This window comes from Hoplias malabaricus, chromosome 12 (genome assembly GCF_029633855.1).
Source record: "Hoplias malabaricus isolate fHopMal1 chromosome 12, fHopMal1.hap1, whole genome shotgun sequence".
In the NCBI taxonomy this organism is placed as follows: Eukaryota; Metazoa; Chordata; class Actinopteri; order Characiformes; family Erythrinidae; genus Hoplias; species Hoplias malabaricus.
Genome location: NC_089811.1, coordinates 36,294,945 through 36,316,411, shown reverse-complemented (window position 1 = coordinate 36,316,411; position 21,467 = coordinate 36,294,945). Strand labels below are relative to the sequence as shown.

Below are 21,467 nucleotides of genomic sequence, written 5' to 3'. Positions count from 1 at the left end.
AGACGAGAACGGACTGGACAGGACAGGAGTGGACACATGGGAATTGACGGGAGACTGGACTGGAGACAAGACAGGGGACTGAACGTGGGACGGATACGGAGACTGGACACGTTTGGGGACAGAAGACTGGACACGTTTGGGGACAGAAGACTGGACATGGACAGGTGACAGGACAGGGGACTGGAATGGAGACGGGACTGATGACAGGACTGAGTGCTGAGACTGAACAGGAGCAGAGACTGGTGACAAGACACTGGACAGGATAGGAACATTAGACTGGACAGAAGACAGGACAGGTGACATGACACTAGACTGATACGGAGACTGGACATGACCAACTGGGGACTGGACATGAGACAGGACAGAGGGTTGGAACGGGGACTGAACAGGAGACGGGACTTGAGACTGAACAGAGGGTTGAAAGGGAGGCTGGACAGGACTAACAGGGGACTGGACATGTGATGAGACTGAGGGTTGAAACGAGGACTGAACAGGACTAACAGGGGACTGGACATGTGACGAGACTGAGGGTTGAAACGAGGACTGAACAGGACTAACAGGAAACTGGACTGGACTAGGTAGGGGAACAGGTACAAGAACATTTACAGGGACTGACACCAACACAGTGACCGGGACCGGGACAGACACAAAGGCAGACACGGGTACAGGGACAAGGACAGAGACGGGAACCAGGACAGGGACAGACAAGGGAACCAAAATAACAGGGGGGTGCCCAGGACTGGCTAATGTCTGTGGGGTAGTCTGAGGAACCAGCCTGGGCACAGTTCTGGGAATCGGCCCTGAAGTCCTTCGGGCCGACCTACGGACATGGACAGGGGAGGCCGTAGCCACAGTCTCGGACACAGGAGCGGCGGGTGCCGCCGTAGTCTCGGACACAGGAGCGGCGGGTGCCGCCGTAGTCTCGGACACAGGAGCGGCGGGTGCCGCCGTAGTCTCGGACACAGGAGCGGCGGGTGCCGCCGTAGTCTCGGACACAGGAGCGGCGGGTGCCGCCGTAGTCTCGGACACAGGAGCGGCGGGTGCCGCCGTAGTCTCGGACACAGGAGCGGCGCGTGCCGCCGTAGTCTCGGACACAGGAGCGGCGCGTGCCGCCGTAGTCTCGGACACAGGAGCGGCGGGTGCCGCCATCACGGACACTGGAGCGGCGGGTGCCGCCATCACGGACACTGGAGCGGCGGGTGCCGCCATCACGGACACTGGAGCGGCGGGTGCCGCCATCACGGGGACTGGAGCGGCGGGTGCCGCCATCACGGGGACTGGAGCGGCGGGTGCCGCCATCACGGGGACTGGAGCGGCGGGTGCCGCCATCACGGGGACTGGAGCGGCGGGTGCCGCCATCACGGGGACTAGAGACAGTGCGACGACGTCCACGGAGGCAGAGGAATCTGCGACGTCGTCCCTGAAGACAGGAGAGGCGCGCTTCGCGCTCACGAAGACAGGGGTTTGTGCTGCTCGCCTGGCTCGCGCTGGAGCTGTAAAGGGTTTAGGGGGTTTCACAGGCGCACCCATTAGATCACCTCGAGGTGCGCCCCTGTTAGCCTCAGTCCTCAGAGGTACGGAGGTGAGGCTAACAGCCCCTACCCTTAACGCCCCCCCAAAAATTTCCCCGGACCTGAGGGGGTAATCCTCCAGCGAGGGGGGAACTCCAGCACGGTTCTTTCGCCGACTCCTACGACTCGCGCTGGAGCAATCACTCGACTCATGAATCGACTCATGAATCGACTCCTCCCGAAGGCGCTGAGCCACTGTGGCATGTATCTGTCGGAGCCGGCTACTCCATTCCACAGCCCTATTAAACGTATTTTCTGTGCTAGCTGCGTCCTGGTGGTCGTACATTCTGTCAGGAACGAGGGGCGGATAGAAGGAGGGCGGACGCACTCGCTAAAACACAGTTCTTTAATAAAGGGAGGTAACCAAACAAAGCACGAAAACATACAGGGAAACAAGGCAGGCTAAATTAAACAAGGGAAACTAAACAGGGTAAACCGGACTGACAGACTAAAGAGTAAACGAAGGAACGAGAGAGGAAAAGAAACTACGACACGAAACAACGACTAAGAAAACAAACACGAAGAAACTGGAGACAAACGGACAGACTCGAAAACACGACCGACTAGACATGAGAAATGAGAAATGTACGACAAACATGACGTGAAACAAGAGGGCTTAAATACAGACACAAACGAGACACACCTGGACAGATAACAAGGAGGACGGGTTAACACATGACACGGACGAGGAGGCGGAACAAAGGCGGAGACTTGAACATAAACAAAACAGAGCCATGTGCAAATAAAGCACATGGCCGGGACAACAGACTGACAGGACGAAGGCGTGACACTCAGCTTAATGTGGATCATTTTAGAGTTTTAAGTTTTATATTTTAGAAAGAAATCGACTTTTTGATTCTAAAGCTTCAGAACCTTATTTAACTGGCATCAACGGTATCTCAGAAAAGACGCTTTAGAGCGGAGTACAATGACCCAGATGCAACCCATGAATATCCGGTATGTAAAGATGACATGCCTCAGTCTACTTTTAGCTCAGTCTGTCTTTCTTAGACTACAACAACAGCCTCAGCTGTGTATGCATTGATCAGCTTCAGATCTATAATCACTGCGCACCCGTCTGCATCAGAAAAGAGACAGTGTGCTTAATTGAAACTGCTATGGTTACAGGCCCAAAACTGAGATGAGGGTGATTTAACAATTTTCTTTGCCTATTATGATGCACCTAATTAATTTCATAAAGGTCCCTCTGCAGATAGTTATAATTACTCTCTATTTTACCTTCAGCAGAGACACAGAAGCAGAAAAAAAAAAGTCGTCTTATGTGACAAGGTGCTAATTTGGTCTATTAGGCGCAGGTGCAAACGTGTGTGTTCCTGTGATTCTCTCAGTGAATAGAACTCCTCAGTAACACTTGCTGGTGCCAGGCCTTTGAGGGTGTGAATTTCAGTAAATTCAGCCCATTTTTTTACACGTGAACAAGAGATGGCATAGAGTACGTCTTGCTATAAGGCGTTTAAGAATCCGGAAGAATTTCTCAAGGACCTTGCAAGCGCTCCAGAGAGGAATACAGAGTTGTCAGCTGCAGGAAAAGAAAGGGAAATAATGCTGCCACTCGAAACGTAAGGCCATAATGGAAAAAATGATGGAGGAGAGGAAATGTTCTCATGCTTTTCAGCCTGAATGAGGTGATCTCAGAAGCTGTGAGTGACAGAGCCAAAGAGATGTCTTTGGGAAATATTACTCATGAGCTTACGTCAGGCCCATGCTGCGTTAGATAGCAGGATTTTTGTTGCTCTTTAGAGTATAATCCCTTCAGGGCGGCAGGATGGAGATTACCTAGCAGCGAAACTCTCTGCCAAATTGCTTTCTTTTGTTTTACTGGACTTTGCCTTCACACCCTAATATGGAATTGATTATTCAGAATTCTGCTGCATGGCAGAGTACTAGAGTAGTTTCAGAATGAGTCTAGGCCACATGTGCAGGAAAGAATAGGTGCAGCTGGTTCCTGTGGACATTTCAGCTGATGTTGCCTCCATCTCAAGCTGGCCTCGTGTTCCAAGTTTTTCAAGCTTTGCAGAGTACCACACTACTGTTCAAAAGTTTAGAATCGCAGTTTTCTGTGAATAAAGCAAACATGAGTACAGAAAATTCATTGTAAATTCTCCTCAACTGTTATTTTCTTTTTAACTACAATTTTTAATAGTTTGGGAAGTGAGGATACAAATTGTTGAAGAATAGCAAGTGACAATTTTGCCCATTCTTGCTTTATACAAGAGTCCAGCTCCTCAACAGTCAATGGCACTGTTGTCTAATTATTCTCTTCATGGTGCACAACAGGAAACAGATCTGCGCTGCAGGCCGGTCATTCATGCATGAACAGTGCGTGTCTATGAAGCTTGCAGAATGAGGATTGGCATTGTCTTTGCTGAAATAACCATGGACTCCCCAGGAAATAGCATGACCTTGATGAGAGCATATCTTTCCTAAATCCCAATAAACACCACTTAATTAATTGTAGCTTCACACATATGCAAGTCACCCATGATGTGGGCACTCATGCAGTCCTTTATGGTTGAAAGATGTTGGCATTTGCACTTTTTACTGATCACAGACTGGCTGATCCTTGGTGCCTTTACCACTGAACACAGTGTGATTTAAAGGAACAGAAACCGAGGATGGAATTTATTTAGTCACAGTATAAGCTCAAAGAAGTGCAACAGCAAATAGCTGATCGAAATCTGAGACCAAAGGAGTGACAGTATTGATTTCTGGCTGAGACAAGGTTTCTGAACACTCTTAACATGGTCCTTAGATTGAGGAGAGACCCATCAACTAGCTGTCCTGAACTTAACGAGATAATACAGCCAGGAAACCAACCATAGTAATCCAGTCCCCCCCCAGCCATCTTCTCGTAGTCAAGTCCATCTGTTTATCTCTCACCTCCTCACCACCATGTGCTTAATTAAGCTCTTTACTGTTGAATAGGCAATTCTGAAGGTAAGATGGATGTTGGTATGGGGAAAATTGCATGAAACTGCAAATTAGTGGGAAAATCTAATCTTTCCGTAGGACATCTTTAGTGCTTCTTGCCCCCTGCCGTGACTCCTCAGCTGGGACGTGTTGAACAGACACATCGATTTGTTCCTCGGCTCTCCACTTCGGCTAACGAACAGTGGGGATGCATTCGCACAACACTGTGCGTGAAACACACAAAGAGCAGAACTGCGGGGGTCAAGTCTAGACAGGCATCCGTATGGAGCCGGCAGGCATAGGTTACTCAGAACACCCTTTTGAACACATAGGCCTAAGAGCTATGATAGCACAATGCTTTAAAAAGAACCCTGACTGTTAGAACTAGCAAGTCTTAAAACGGTGTTCAATACTATAAACCCAAACCCAAACTGCTTACTCTGTTTTTCACTGAGCTAGACACAGCAAACCTAATATGTAATCTAACTGTAATATATCATATAGCCTTTATAACTTTACCAGGCAACATTTCTGATTGGTTTATAGTTAATATATGCCATCATCATAGCGCAAAAATGACTGCTCACTTTGTCAATGTTTCTCATAATGAAAATAAAACATGGTGTTTTCTGCCACGTTTTAATAGTACAGGATGAATACAATATTTTGAATCATACGTGTCTAAACATTCAAGAATCACTATCAATTACATCTGTTTCCCCCTTAATTTTAACATATCATTTGACACACAACACTGGAAATTTGGGAGCATTTTTCTTTTGGCCCGTCTCCTAACCAGGGAATCCTAGCCTGAATTAAAGTATCTATTAATAAATACTTGTGAGCCAGAGACAGATTTCCTGAGAGGCATACAGATACCAGAAGTCGTGTTTTGATTTCCAGTTTATAGACAGGTCTCTTATAACATTTAATACAATTGTTTCAGGCTTAATGCCAAATGGGCCCCTTAGGCAGGACTCAAATCTGGCAAAGGAACTTGGCTTTTCCTCTCTCTGGAGTGTGTTTTGTTTAGTTACTGTGACTGTAATCTATAATATTTTTGACACTAATTCAAACAGAATTTCTCAAAACCATACTTACAAAAGGTCCTCCCTTCCAGTGGTGGCACTGTTCTTGTTTGTGGATGTTGTTTGGAAGAAGCTGTTTTTGTTTGTATTGGTTATTTTGTTATTTCTGTAATTATTACATAATAACAATCTATAGATTGCTTCTGCAGATTATTTCCACAGGGTTAATTACTAAAGAGGGCATAGACTACAATTTACCAGAACTAGGGTGACCAGACGTCCTCTTTTACCCGGACATGTCCTCTTTTTTAGACTTAAAAAATGTCCGAGCGGAATTTCACAAACGTCCGGGATTTTGTTTTTCTAGAGCTTACATAGAACTTCGAGAAGTTTCGTTCACAAACTAGTCCCGCCCTCCCCTACTCCGATTGGTTCGTTTGAGTGAGAAGGGGGCGTGGTGAAGTAGCCTAAAATCTTCTGATTGGACGGTCTGACTCTAGAGCTACCGTTATTGGTCGATAACCTTCTCTGTAAACATTTAATTGGTCAGTCTGCACGTCAGTAGTCCTTGTTTACGTCAGGCAAAGCTCATGTACCTACACTCATCTCGAGCAGCTATGCCGAAACGTAATTGTAAGTTCTCGGATGAATTAAAAAAGAAATTCCCATGTTTTGTGTAGAAAGGTGTAAAGGACCTAAAAGCACACATAGGTTCAGCTAAGAATACAACGGCAGCGAAGGGCGAGAGCTCATCACCCCATACCCCCCTGAGACGTGTCCTCTTTTTCACCGTCTTAGATCTGGTCACCCTACCAGAACCCTACAGTAAAAGCTGGTGGTAAGATTTAAGACTTTTGATAAGCATCAGTAATACTGCCTATCACTATGGCCTCTCATTCTTGTCTGGACTGTGGCATGTACAGAGAACCTCTCTCCACCATTGACATTGAAATTTGTTAGTTTTGTGTGTCTCAGGGAGAGATTCCAACCTGCCTGTCATCTGATGTGGCTCATACAGCACAGAACATAGTTATAGAAGAGATTTTAGAAGAATTCTCCCCACATAAGCAGCCACAACGTGTGCATTCAACACAATTCCAAAGCACCTACTTTAAGAAGTACTACCAGTTATAATCAAACCTCTTCTAGCAATAGTAAACCAAATCTTGACCGCAGTGAACTGTCAAATCTTAGACATATTTCTAACCTTCATATCTAAGATCCTAGAAAAAGCTGTAGTCCAACAGCTCTGTTTACATTTACGTAGAAATCACTTCAATGGAAAAGTTCAGTCTGGATTCAGGTCGTATCATAACACACAGACAGAACTTGCTGAAGCAACAAATTATCTTGCTCTTGCTTCTGATCAGACTATGTGACTTTGCCTGTTCTACTAGACCTAAGTGTGGCTTTTGAGTGTGGTGTACACTATTCTCTTGGAAATATTGGAAAGCATTGTTGGAATCACAGGAACAGCTCTTGCCTGTTTCAGTTTTTATCTTACTGAACATTATCAGTTTTAAAGGTAAATGATGTAACCTGGCAAAAGGGGTTCTGAAGGTTCGGTTTTAGGACCATTGTTATTCAGCATTATACATGCTGCCACTGGGCAGCTCTATAATATGCAATGCTCTGTTGTCAGGATGTTCCAGCAAAAACCTGAAAAGTGAACTGCAGCCAGGGTCCTAACTAAAACCAGAAAATTTTATCATATCAGATGAGTTCTATCAGCGTTCACTGACTTCCATTTAGGTCACAGGACTCTGACTTTGTACTAGTTCCAAGAATTCAGAACACTTCAGCGGGGGGAAGGGGGGGGGCTGTTTTATATAAACCCCACCCCCCAAACTCTGGAATAATCTTTCAGTTATTGTTTGAGACCCAGACACAGTCTCTGTCTTTAAGTCTTACTTGTTTAGTGTAGTTTCACTACTCATACCCAATCCATTCATCCATCCATTATCTGTAACCCTTATCCAGTTCAGGGTCGAGGTGGGTACAGAGCCTACCTGGAATCATTGGGCGCAAGGCAGGAATACAGCCTGGAGGGGGCGCCAGGAGGAAACCCACGCGGACACAGGGAGAACACATCACACTCCTCACAGACAGTCACCCGGAGGAAACCCACGCAGACACAGGGAGAACACACCACACTCCTCACAGACAGTCACCCGGAGGAAACCCATGCAGACACAGGGAGAACACACCACACTCCTCACAGACAGTCACCCGGAGCGGGAATCAAACCCACAATCTCCAGGTCCCTGGAGCTGTGTGACTGCGACACTACCTGCTGCACCACTGTGCCGCCCTCATACCCAATCACTTAGGTTTGTTGATGGTGAAATGGGGGGATGCCAGGGCCTTAGGGTGCCCTTAGGTATGTGTTACTGGCTGGTTCTCTCCTTTTAGTTTGGCTGTTAGATCTGCTGGAGCTGCTTGCCACATTCTGACAACATTCATATTCTCTATAATCCATTAATACAAACAGAACAAATTCAACCACTCTACTCCCTTTGAGTTAATGACTGCCCTCCTATCTGGGGAACACTGATGGAAGACTGGCTGCCGGAGGTTCCTGCTCACCTGCCTTGAGACCACTTATCTGCCCCTCATTCCCAGTATCCACTGAAGCTTCACACCCAATCTGTGCCCTCTGTTGTCACCATACAGCAGCTCCTGGATATTTGACGGGGCTGATTCAGCACAGAACTTTACTAAATACCTCCACAATCTATACAGACTTCAAGGTTGCTTCGACCTGCAGTTTTAAATTAAAACTCTATTGCTTATAATTTGCTTGACCAGAGGAGGATGGGTGCCCCTTGTGTGTCTTATGGTGTTTTTCCACTGCATGGAACCTACATGATTCGACACGGCACAGATCTTTTGCTTTTCCACCAAATCTTGTACCTGGTCCTTGGGACCAGGGACTTTCTCAGTCCCTGCTCACTCCGGGTTCCAACCGTGCAAAGTAGGTACTAAATGGTGACACGTAAACCCTACAGAGCTCTGATTGGCCAGAGACATGTCACCCGGAAGTGCTGAGCTCATTCAAATCCAGCACAAACTCGGCGCTTGTAAAATCTCTTAAGTTACCGCAGCTTTCACATTTGTTTTTATTGGACTCACAACGACAGCTCGTAACTTTACCTCGAGGTGTTTTGAAGAGGTTTATATGCCCTTTGTGCCAATGGCCGACAGAAATTTCCCATGAAAGCTGAACATGCAACAAGGAAAACTGATGTGTGTCGTTGTTGTGGTTTTCAAAGCCAGCAATTCCTGTTAGAGGCTTGGGGTTTGGCTCCATTTCAAGGAGGAGCTGTGCTAGTACAAAAGCGACAAGCTTTAATCGAGCTGAGTCGAGTCGTGTCGTATAGAGCCGGACCCATGAAAAGGAAAACACCATTAGTTCCTAACAAGGTTCGCCATCTTTGAGGGAGTATTTCCTATTAATTCTCAGTTTCTGTAAAGCTGCTACATGACACCATCAAGTTGCAAAAAGTGCTATGCAAATAAATTTAACTTGACTTGATAATAGAATATTATTAGATATGAGCATAAACAATGGCAAGTATGGCTAAACTCACACTGTTGAAAATTAACATGTAATCATGCAACTATACAGCACAGAAAAGACTGAAATACCGCATTATGTCAAAACTTACAACAGAAGCTGTAATCTTACGTAAACAATCAGATGATTACTTTCCATACAAATAAACAAAGTCACAGGTATTAAATCACAAGGAACCGTATGTTGGTTTCAATAGAAATATGTAATACATGAAAGATAAATCGTAATTACTGATATTGTATGTTTTATCAAGACGGACATGCACACAAGTGATAAATTATGAACAAGTCTGCTGTGTGGTGTGTTCTCCCTGTGTCTGTGTGGGTTTCCTCCGGGTGACTGTCTGTGAGGAGTGTGGTGTGTTCTCCCTGTGTCTGCGTGGGTTTCCTCCGGGTGACTGTCTGTGAGGAGTGTGGTGTGTTCTCCCTGTGTCTGCGTGGGTTTCCTCCGGGTGACTGTCTGTGAGGAGTGTGGTGTGTTCTCCCTGTGTCTGCGTGGGTTTCCTCCGGGTGACTGTCTGTGAGGAGTGTGGTGTGTTCTCCCTGTGTCTGCGTGGGTTTTCTCCGGGTGACTGTCTGTGAGGAGTGTGGTGTGTTCTCCCTGTGTCTGCGTGGGTTTCCTCCGGGTGACTGTCTGTGAGGAGTGTGGTGTGTTCTCCCTGTGTCTGCGTGGGTTTCCTCCGGGTGACTGTCTGTGAGGAGTGTGGTGTGTTCTTCCTTCCTGGATATTCCACTGGATGGAAGCGTTCAGGAGCCACAGCATCTCAACCACTGTAAGAGGTCTGCCTGGGGTTGGGGCAAGGCTGCCTGCTAAGCCACCCCCAGTCACTAGAGGGAGACAGAGACACTCTTAATTTGGGGCAATTGGTTCCACCTGGGCTACCCCTAAGTCAACACACACCTCTGTGCTCAGTCTTGGGTTTCTCTTTTCAGAGTGCTGTGCAAGTCTGGCTGGTAATTTGGTAAAGGCTTTTGAGTTTTCTCCTGGGTCACTCTATCTTCCTGGGATTCAATATTATCTTTTCTTTACCATTTTTTAGTATAAATAAATAATTAGAAATAAGTTGTGTTCTATCTTTAATTTCTTTTGTCTCATCTTGTCCCTCCCTTTTGTTTTGGGAAGCTCTCTTGCCTTTTTCTTTTGCTCAATTCTGAGCTGATCAGTTTTCCCCTGACATCTTAAGTTTTCTCTCGTGTTTCATTTTGTCTTGGTGTTCCTAACATCCAGAGTTAGGGTTGTTTGTGTGTCTCTGCACTTGAGGCCTATTTCTCTAGTGTCTTGTTGGTGGCTTGCCCTGTTTCAATCCACCCCTGGTTGAGCTGCCACATTACAACCACAAAGTTCATTCATTCATTCATTGTCTGTAACCCTTATCCAGTTCAGGGTCGCAGTGGGTCCGGAGCCTACCCAGAATCACAAGGCAGAAACACATCCTGGAGGGGGCGCCAGTCCTTCAAAGGGCGACACACAACATGTGTTTTTGGCTGGTGGGAGGAAACCGGAGAACACACCAACCTCCTCACAGACAATCGCCTGGAGCTTGAACCCATAACCTCCAGGTCCCTGGAGCTGTGTGACTGCGACACTACCTGCTGCACCGCCGTGCTGACTCTGATAAAGGCTTACCTACTAAAACGCACGATATCCTTTCTGTACTTAAAAGCAGAACTAAAACTGGATCAGCTGTGTTGTCCTGTTATTCTTGACTGCGGCTTTCAAAGAAAACATAAGTGATTACAGACATTTCTGGGACTGAATGGGAAAAGTTACACAAACCCCCACCCTTCTCTGGCATTCACTGTGAAATATGCAGTTGTGGTGTGTAGAAAGAGGAGGAATAGTCTGTGGAGCAACATAGAGAGGACAGGACTCTTCTAATTGTGTGTCTCAAAGGAGCGGGTGAGCAGGGAGGATGAATGGGACAGCGAGATGCAGCAGCGGGACACAGGCAGGGGGTGAGACTGCCTCTTCCAGTAAAGACTAGAGGGGAGTGTTCACACAGAGAAAAACGTTTCTTTGGAATATCCTCAAGTTGGGAGTGACCGTTTAAAATGAAAACTCTCACAAAGAGTACAATGCGTTACACTGGATCAATGGGATGTGCTGAAGAATGTGTTCTAACTTTCTTCAGAACTGAAAAATCAGCTAAGGGCTTCTTTTTTTAAATGTCCTAATACAAATAGTTTGAGCTGCAGGGGTGCGCTTTAAAAGTCTAATGCTCCTTAAAATGTCATTCTCAAATCAGCTCTGATAGCAGAATTGCAAAATTATTATTTTATAGGCCACTTTTCAATTATTCAGCTGCAACCTAAAATGAATTCACTCGGCACCACTTTCACTTCAGGGTCTAATTAGCAATTTTAAGCAAAGGCGGTTTTATTTTGTGACCCAGAAAAGAAACTCCAGCATAAGCAGATTGCACTGAACTATCAACTCACTTATCACTGTTGGCTACTGAGGTGAAGGTTTTTCATTAGACCTCTTTGAGTATGATGGGAAATCAATAGTAGCTGGCACAGCACCAATGATATTGTCTATTAATTTAGATGTATGTGGAACATCACTCAACCCAGTGGCTCTCGGTCATGGTCCTGGAAACACTGGCCTGTCTTTTCCTTGCTTTGGCACACTCGGAGCAACTCAGGAAGGGCTTAATTAGCTGCGGAGTTGAGTCAGATGTTTTGGGGGCAGAGAACACAACAAAATGTGTAGGGCATGAGGGCTCCAGGGCTGGCAATAAAGAATAATACTGCAATAATACTGTAAGGAGCTAAACATTTTTTACAATGCTGAATAGTGCTTGAGTAATAAATTATCAATTGTTCAAAACTGCAAAACTTCAAAAGAAAAAGTATTGTATTCCTGTGTTACTGTTTGGCATTAATATATGATATTTAAGGGCGGCATGGTGTCGCAGTCACACAGCTCCAAGGACCTGGAGGTTGTGGGTACGATTCCCGCTCCGGGTGACTGTCTGTGAGGAGTGTGGTGTGTTCTCCCTGTGTCTGCGTGGGTTTCCTCTGGGTGACTGTCTGAGGAGTGTGGTGTGTTCTCCCTGTGTCTGCGTGGGTTTCCTCCGGGTGACTGTCTGTGAGGAGTGTGGTGTGTTCTCCCTGTGTCTGCGTGGGTTTCCTCCGGGTGACTGTCTGTGAGGAGTGTGGTGTGTTCTCCCTGTGTTTGCGTGGGTTTCCTCCGGGTGACTGTCTGTGAGGAGTGTGGTGTGTTCTCTCTGTGTCTGCGTGGGTTTCCTCCGGGTGACTGTCTGTGAGGAGTGTGGTGTGTTCTCCCTGTGTCTGCGTGGGTTTCCTCCGGGTGACTGTCTGTGAGGAGTGTGGTGTGTTCTCTCTGAGTCTGCGTGGGTTTCCTCCGAGTGACTGTCTGTGAGGAGTGTGGTGTGTTCTCTCTGTGTCTGCGTGGGTTTCCTCCGGGTGACTGTCTGTGAGGAGTGTGGTGTGTTCTCTCTGTGTATGCGTGGGTTTCCTCCGGGTGACTGTCTGTGAGGAGTGTGGGGTGTTCACCCTGTGTCTGCTTGGGTTTCCTCCGGGTGACTGTCTGTGAGGAGTGTGGTGTGTTCTCTCTGTGTCTGCGTGGGTTTCCTCTGGGTGACTGTCTGTGAGGAGTGTGGTGTGTTCTCTCTGTGTCTGCGTGGGTTTCCTCTGGGTGACTGTCTGTGAGGAGTGTGGTGTGTTCTCTCTGTGTCTGCGTGGGTTTCCTCCGGGCGACTGTCTGTGAGGAGTGTGGTGTGTTCTCTCTGTGTCTGCGTGGGTTTCCTCTGGGTGACTGTCTGTGAGGAATGTGGGGTGTTCTCCCTGTGTCTGCGTGGGTTTCCTCCGGGCGACTGTCTGTGAGGAGTGTGGTGTGTTCTCTCTGTGTCTGCGTGAGTTTCCTCTGGGTGACTGTCAGTGAGGAGTTTGGTGTGTTCTTCCTGTGCCTGCGTGGGTTTCCACTGGGTGCTCCAGTTTCCTCCCACAGTCCAAAAACACACATTGGTAGGTGGATTGACGACTCAAAACTGTCCGTAGGTGTGAGTGTGTGTCACCTTGTGAAGGACTGGCGCCCCCTCCAGGGTGTATTCCCGCCTTGCGCCCAATGTTTCCAGGTAGGCTCTGGACCCACCGCGACCCTGAAATGGATAAGTGCTTACAGATAGTAGATGGATGGATGGATATGATATTTATACAAAACCCTGCAGTAAACATTTTATAGGCTTCTTTTATTGCTCCTGTAGAATTCGCTGTAGTATTACTCTAGCTCTTTTGTATTGCTATGAAGAAACCTGCCGTTATGAAGGTCACAGAGTCCAGTGAAATATGGAGATTTCCCTGATGTAATATAGTGGTACTTAAAATAATGGATCCCTGAAAAAAAATCTAATCTAAACAATTGTCTCCTTACGCTTAACACATTAAAGAGGACTATTTCTTTGCATTTAGCAGTGCACTTAGCTACAGTAGCCTCACATTTCCAGGGCAAAATTGAATTTCAGACACCAACTGCTTACGTTTTTAAGAGAACTCTGTAAACTGAACAATTCCTTTAAACGCTGAGTGGAGGTCTGCTGCAGCAGGGAGCAGCCAAAAGACTGAAATATAAAAAGTCACTCCTACTCCAGACGCTGTTTGGAGAAGCTGTCTAAGCCTTCACTCCAGCATCTTTGTGAGCTCAGGGCTTGTTTTTCAATCACTGTACTTGTTCAGAGTGCACTTCACCAGCAGCCAAAGACAGTACGTACTCAAGAGTGCGAATATAGAAAAAAGAGTAAAAAGAAGCAAACAAAACAGTGATAGTTGCCCAAAAAACATTGTCACTTTCAGCAAGTGAGCACAGAAAGATGTCAGATGTTTTAGTTGGGAACGCTGTAATTATAACTGTGACGTTTACAGTGTACATCACATACATCCTGTGACGTGAAAGGCCAATGTTATGTATGATTTACAGTAACAGAGCTTGTCATATGTGTTAAAATGTGGTGAAAAATATCATATAAAGGACACATCAGACAAGTGATGCGATTAAAGGCAATGAATTTCCATCTTGGATTGTGCAGCAGACTGGGCTGACAGAATAAGGATAACGAGCATTGTGCTTGCTCTCAGCCTGACGAAGCTAGTCAGACGTGAGCCCAGCGGCCGGTCAAAGACTACGACAAAGACAGGAGCGGCCAGCCTAGTGGATGGCCAAAGATGGTGACAATGGATGGCTAAGGACAGAGACGATGACCTGGAGCTATGTGCTCAGTGGACAGCTGAAGACGACAGAGCTTGGAGGTGTGTGTCAATTTAGTGGATAGTTTTGGAGAAATGCAGAAGTTTTAACTTTCCCATTGCACAAGCAAATAGTCACTGATGAGTAACCCTGTGCTTTGTGGCAGAGATAGCACTGGATGGGGGACCGTATCGTCAGCGATGCTCTGCGGGATATCTGAGGGACTTTATGTGGACTAATGTGGTCACCAGCACGGTTGACTCTTGAAGAGGGAGCTGTATGGTGTCTGCCACAGTCTCCACATGTTGATGGAGAGTGTAGGAGGGTGTGGCCTTGCAGACTGGCTCCTAGCTTGCTCTGAAGACATGCTCACTCTTCATTGTTGCTGTATGTCGTGTGTTCCCATGTTACTCGCTTCCCTGTGCCTGTGCTGGGAAGTGCTGGGCTGGGAGCTGTATTGAACCTTTCTATGAATTCAATGGAAGATCCCATATGCTCCTGGTTGCTAGTATCTGGAATGTTTCCAGATAACATTTTAGCCACATGCATTTACACTTGGTAGTTAAACGTGACAAATCTGTTTGTTGTTTATCTGTTTAGTCTCTTCCTGTGCTGTGCTAAAAATGGTAGTTACCACGAAATTTGCAGTAATGCCAGTAGTGTCTGTCCATCCCTGTGTTTCTTCACTTCACTTTAATTTGATTTTAACTTGCCCTCGCCCACTTTGCTTACCAACTTCCCTTCGGGGGATTCCCTGATGCCATTTTAAGGGATGTCCCATTTCTGTACGAACTGAAATGTGTTAAATGAGCCATTGAATCGGAGAGGGAATGAGTCAGCACTGACTCCACTTCAGAAGACTTCAGAAGCCAGACTTGCCCAGAATGCATTGTGATTTGACAAAATTTCCATAGAAATTGCAAAAACAATGTTGGACTAAGGGTGGCATGGTGGTGCAGCAGGTAGTGTCTCAGTCACACAGCTCCAGGGACTTGGAGATTGTGGGTTCAAGTCCCGCTCTGGGTGACTGTCTGTGAGGAGTGTGGTGTGTTTTCCCTGTGTCTGCGTGGGTTTCCTCCGGGTGACTGTCTGTGAGGAGTGTGGTGTGTTCTCCCTGTGTCTGCGTGGGTTTCCTTCGGGTGACTGTCTGTGAAGAGTGTGGTGTGTTCTCCCTGTGTCTGTGTGGGTTTCCTCCGGGTGACTGTGTGTGAGGAGTGTGGTGTGTTCTCCCTGTGTCTGCGTGAGTTTCCTCCGGGTGACTGTCTGTGAGGAGTGTGGTGTGTTCTCACTGTGTCTGCGTGGGTTTCCTCCGGGTGACTGTGAGGAGTGTGGTGTGTTCTCCCTGTGTCTGTGTGGGTTTCCTCCGGGTGACTGTCTGTGAGGAGTGTGGTGTGTTCTCACTGTGTCTGCGTGGGTTTCCTCCGGGTGACTGTGAGGAGTGTGGTGTGTTCTCCCTGTGTCTGTGTGGGTTTCCTCCGGGTGACTGTCTGTGAGGAGTGTGGTGTGTTCTCACTGTGTCTGCGTGGGTTTCCTCCGGGTGACTGTCTGTGAGGAGTGTGGTGTGTTCTCCCTGTGTCTGCGTGAGTTTCCTCCGGGTGACTGTCTGTGAGGAGTGTGGTGTGTTCTCACTGTGTCTGCGTGGGTTTCCTCCGGGTGACTGTGAGGAGTGTGGTGTGTTCTCCCTGTGTCTGTGTGGGTTTCCTCCGGGTGACTGTCTGTGAGGAGTGTGGTGTGTTCTCACTGTGTCTGCGTGGGTTTCCTCCGGGTGACTGTCTGTGAGGAGTGTGGTGTGTTCTCACTGTGTCTGCGTGGGTTTCCTCCGGGTGACTGTGAGGAGTGTGGTGTGTTCTCCCTGTGTCTGTGTGGGTTTCCTCCGGGTGACTGTCTGTGAGGAGTGTGGTGTGTTCTCACTGTGTCTGCGTGGGTTTCCTCCGGGTGACTGTCTGTGAGGAGTGTGGTGTGTTCTCACTGTGTCTGCGTGGGTTTCCTCCGGGTGACTGTCTGTGAGGAGTGTGGTGTGTTCTCACTGTATCTGCGTGGGTTTCCTCCGGGTGACTGTGAGGAGTGTGGTGTGTTCTCCCTGTGTCTGCGTGGGTTTCCTCCGGGTGACTGTCAGTGAGGAGTGTGGTGTGTTCTCCCTGTGTCTGCGTGGGTTTCCTCCGGGTGACTGTCTGTGAGGAGTGTGGTGTGTTCTCCCTGTGTCTGCGTGGGTTTCCTCCAGGTGACTGTCTGTGAGGAGTGTGGTGTGTTCTCCCTGTGTCTGCGTGGGTTTCCTCCGGGTGACTGTCTGTGAGGAGTGTGGTGTGTTCTCCCTGTGTCTGTGTGGGTTTCCTCCGGGTGACTGTCTGTGAGGAGTGTGGTGTGTTCTCCCTGTGTCTGTGTGGGTTTCCTCCGGGTGACTGTGAGGAGTGTGGTGTGTTCTCCCTGTGTCTGCGTGGGTTTACTCCAGGTGACTGTCTGTGAGGAGTATGGTGTGTTCTCCCTGTGTCTGCGTGGGTTTCCTCTGGGTGACTGTCTGTGAGGAGTGTGGTGTGTTCTCCCTGTGTCTGCGTGGGTTTGCTCCTGGTGACTGTCTGTGAGGAATGTGGTGTGTTTTCCAACTGTCTGTGTGTGTTTCCTTCCACGGCCCAAAAACACACGTTGGTAGTTGGACTGGCGACTCAAAAGTGTCCGGAAGTGTGAGTGTGTGTGTTGTCCTGTGTAGGACTGGCGCCCCCTCCAGGGTGTATTCCCGCCTTGTGCCCAATGATTCCAGGTAGGCTCTGGACCCACCGCAACCCTGAACTGGATAAGGGTTACAGATAATGAATGAATGTTGGACAAAGTCTTAACCAAAATTAAAAACAAACCTTCATAAAGCATGCGATGCATTATTACAAATATATATTTTAGACTACGGTTAGGTTATAAATGTTGAAAAAATATTACTCATAACATTAAGTGTTCCGCATTTGTGATCGCTTGAAATCTTTTTATCTAGATATGACAGTGTAGACAGTATATGTAATACTCATGTGGTGCATGTTTGTGTTTGTCCGAGGGGGTGTGTGTTCCCATTGGAAAAACACGCTCCTCACGGCCCCCTCCTCCTATTGTACTGTGAATGGCCACATGTGTGACGTTGGTGCTCTCTATGAACTTCTAAGTGGTCAGTGGAAGAGGGTGAGGGCATGTGGAAATTGGAACTTAATCAAAGCTCATATTGCTGTCATGCATTTGTTTTATCCAGTCCCCGACCATTTGCATCCCACACGATTCTCTTTCTCACAAACACAGATCACATTCCCAGTGACGTGCTGCTTGGGTAGGAATTTCGGCTGGGGAGTTTTGGTCGTGGAATGTGTTTTGGAAAGATGAATGCCTTTACAATATGTGGCACAAATGCATCTCAGACCACCTCCTGAAGTGGTTTCAGCAATCATAATATGTTTTAAATACATCATGGGTGCATTTACCGTGTCCAAATATAATCCTGACACTCAAGATGGATGAAGTGACCAGGTGTAAACAGAAGTGCTGTGTTTGTCTCATCTTCAGTGCACAGTGAACTCTAAAACCACAATTCTGGGGTTTAGTGTGGTGGAGTTGGAAATTTGGAGATGGTGAGGACCCACCTTTCCTGTATGATGCGTCCCAAATCATATACTGTTTATAATACACAATATAATACTCAACTCTGGTGAAAGAGAACAGCCAGACCTTTACCAGAGCAGAGAGAGCCGAGGAGCGGATTAGCAAACAGGTCACTGGCCCTTTAACAAAAGTTCCAGTGCGTGGCCCTGCACAGTTCTGGAGAAGAGTGCAGGACCGAGGAAAGCTGGAATGGCGAAAGGACTTCAGCACACGGAAAAGTCGGACACTAACGAGTCCCACGGTAGTCGTTTATAAAGGGCAGTGAGTGGACACTGTGGAGGAGTTTCCAGGTCAGGAGTAAGAGGATGGTAACTGCTTAACCAGCGAACGGAGGTTTTTACCGCTCAGACTCTCAGCCTGCCTCCTGCTGACTCTCCGTCTGTTAGCAGTAAGTACCACAGCGGATATAGGGTAAAATGGGTCTGTTTGAGGGCAGTGTGGGGCTTTGGATAAAGTTTGCCTTTCTGTTTGTTTGTGTTTACTAACAGAAAACTGCAGCGAAGCAGAAAGGTAAGTTAGCTTAGCAGCGTTGCTAACTCACCGCCCCCCCTCCCATTATCCATCCCCCTGTGGGAAGATAGCTAACTGTCCTGGATGTGCGGGAGCCTACAGAAGGATTAAAAAATATACTTAAATCACCTTAGAAGAGCTTTTTCACAACAACAACCCCTCAAACTAAACGTACTCTGTTGTTATCAGTATTTAAACTTCACTTTGTGAAGGTTAATTTGAACATTCAGCTGTCTAGCTTCTGTTGGAAATGTTTACAACCGTTGGCCGTTGTTTTTATTTAAACCTACACTCATTTACATGTTTTTGACGTTGAACATTGTGTTCTGAGGTAAAGCCCAGGCTGGTGAAGCTGAAGAGCCTCTGTAGGAGTGCAGTTCCTCAGTGTTGACCGCACCTGCTGCTGCTGATGAACTAAACTGAAGAATCTGGACACGACAAGATGAAAGTTACAGTTACTTTTGGAAGGACTGGGGTGGTGGTGCCATGCAAGGAAGGCTGGACCGTCCGGGATCTTATTCAACAAGCCACACAAAGATACAGGAAGCTTCTTGAACAGGTAAAGAGGGAGGTTTTGCCCAGTGTACACTCAACTTACAAAATACATTCATGTAAATGCATTATGTTACAAAGGTTTTGTTGAGGTGCTATTTTACCTTGTTATTTAATTGTGGAGCAGTCAACAGATTGTGCATTGTGTCACTGGATGACCAAATCCACGAGGTTAAGCAGATGACCATGACACATTGGGAGGTTTGCTGTTTGTCAAAGTACATTCAGGAATGTAGTGGGAAATGGGCCTTAAATATACAATGGAGGAAAAAAAATAAGATGTTACATTGAAATTTGCTGTTTAGCTTTTAAATAAAAATAAAATTAACCTAAAAAGCTGTCATTAAAAAAAGTTTTTAGATTGGTCACTAGACTCCACAAACTACGATGGAGTTTTAGGGCCATGGCATTGAAAATAAATAAATAAATAAATAAATAAATAAATACTATTCCAAGAAAAAAGTCAGAATTCTGAGAATAATCCTGGAATAATTTGCTGCACGTATAATGGGGCAGACACAGTGTAATTGTGGAGTGCAGTGTGTTGTTTAAAGGCTAAGCACCACTTAATGGAGCTCCATGAATATTTCACATTATTGTAGTTAGTGACAGATATAAGTATGAATTAAAATGAAAATAGCAGCTTAATTTGCTTTAAAACTGACAATTTTATTAAATTGACGGAAAAACCCGAGCTCCTACGGAAATTCTTGAACGCAGCCGTGACGTCACTGGTGGACAACAGCTGAACAACGCTGCGGTAAAACACCGTTATGACTGACTGTTATGACAGTATCTAGCTAAATAACCAACATTATTCATGACAATAGCCTAGCAATAAGCTAAACTCAAATTTAGAGGTACCGTTATTCTTGTAAATGTGATCGAAGTCGAACTCGAATTCATCCGACACTATAAACCTCCGTAATGCAGCTACGTAGCCGAGTATAATCTGAGCCACCGAGTTTAGCAAGTCAAGCTAACGTTAACTAACACCAACTAAAACAGGCGAAGTGAGTGTCCTCACCCTGTTTACCTCCATGTTACAGAGGCTCTTTAACACCTTTCGTTGGTGTCCTTACATGCCCATATTGTTGGAAAAGCGCCAGTGAAATGAGCTACAGATAACGGAGTGAGCGGATGGTCCTTTCCAAAGTGCCTGTTTAAAGTTGACAAATTTAGTCCATTTTCTGGATATTTTGGGATCTTTGGGCCATTTGTGCACAGATGTCCCACTGTACATTGAATGATTGCAGCCAAAAACAACACACCTTTTCGTCATTTTGCATTAAATTAAGTGCAACTTCTAGAGTTGTTGTCCACCATCTACGTCACAGGCAAGACGCCTATTAGGGGGGAGGGGGGTTTTTTAAACCTTATTCCTTGAATTAGTAAGAAATAACATGTTTTCTGACTATCAATAAACACAAGTTAGGAACTCAAATTTCACTGTATTTATTTGTTTGACACTTTCATATCGCTGCTGCTTAGCCTTTATGCTATGGTATAGTTTTCAGGAATAAACACTCAGTTCTCTTCCACATCAGGACCAGATTGTGATTAGTGTTTAAACCCTGAATCGATGCAAGAACCCGTTTATTCAGAAGAGGGCCTGTAGTTTCACAGGATGTAATTAATGATCATGAAAATGATGGATCCAGAGCGAGTGGAACTCCGGCGCCCACGAGGCTCCATCGCGTCACGGCTCATGGACTCATACAATAAACTACTTATATACCAGTTATAAACTAGCTATAGCCTCATCAAAGTCAGGGGCTGCACTGATGGGGTCGTCCTGTGGTGTGGATGCATTTAATAAATAATTCTGTTCCCTTCACTTACGGCTTCTTTCACAACTCACTCATGGCCCACAGACTGTGAGTCTGTCTGTCTACATTTTATAATCAATAATAACCCAAACAGTGTTTCTCTATTCTCATTATATCCTCTGAATTATAGGGATTTGTTTTACTCAATTATTTATAGATTTTGCTCAGAATTATTCAGAGATTATTCTCAGAATTCTGACTTTATTCTCAGAATCTTATCCTTTTTTTCAATTCCATGGCCCTAAAACTCTATCATAACAAACAGCTCCTGTTGACAGTAAAAAGAAAAGAGGATCAACAATAAATTCTCATTTAAATTTGGTGTTAGATGAGAGTCAACCGTTACCTGTAAACAGGAAGAAGCCTAACTAATCACTGGTCCTCAGGTAGAGTACAGCAGAGCCTTTTGTGGGACAAAAACCTATAAAAAGGGGCTTAATCGAGATTCATTTTTAATAAAGTTGCAGCTTGTCTGTTATTTTATAGCACTGACGTTACTCACAGGACGCTCAGAGCCTTATATTCAGTGTTTATTACTGTGATGATGCAGTTTTGTCATATAGCCCAGCCCACTCTGAGCTGGGATGATTCAGGTGTATGTGACTTGTTCTGTCCCTCTCTGTGTGAAATG

The 21,467-nt window shown here is 46.1% G+C and overlaps 1 protein-coding gene across 1 annotated transcript in view; it reads left to right on the top strand.

Moving 5' to 3' along the window:
• The first annotated feature begins 18,060 nt into the window (after positions 1-18,060).
• The window catches only part of pard3bb (par-3 family cell polarity regulator beta b), a 309,049-nt gene continuing 305,642 nt past the window's right edge, over positions 18,061-21,467 (top strand). The window contains exons 1-2 of the mRNA XM_066685934.1: positions 18,061-18,333; positions 18,787-19,014. Of these exons, the coding sequence (XP_066542031.1) occupies positions 18,898-19,014 (117 nt within the window). The 5' untranslated portion in view covers positions 18,061-18,333; positions 18,787-18,897. The remainder of the gene's footprint in view (positions 18,334-18,786; positions 19,015-21,467) is intronic.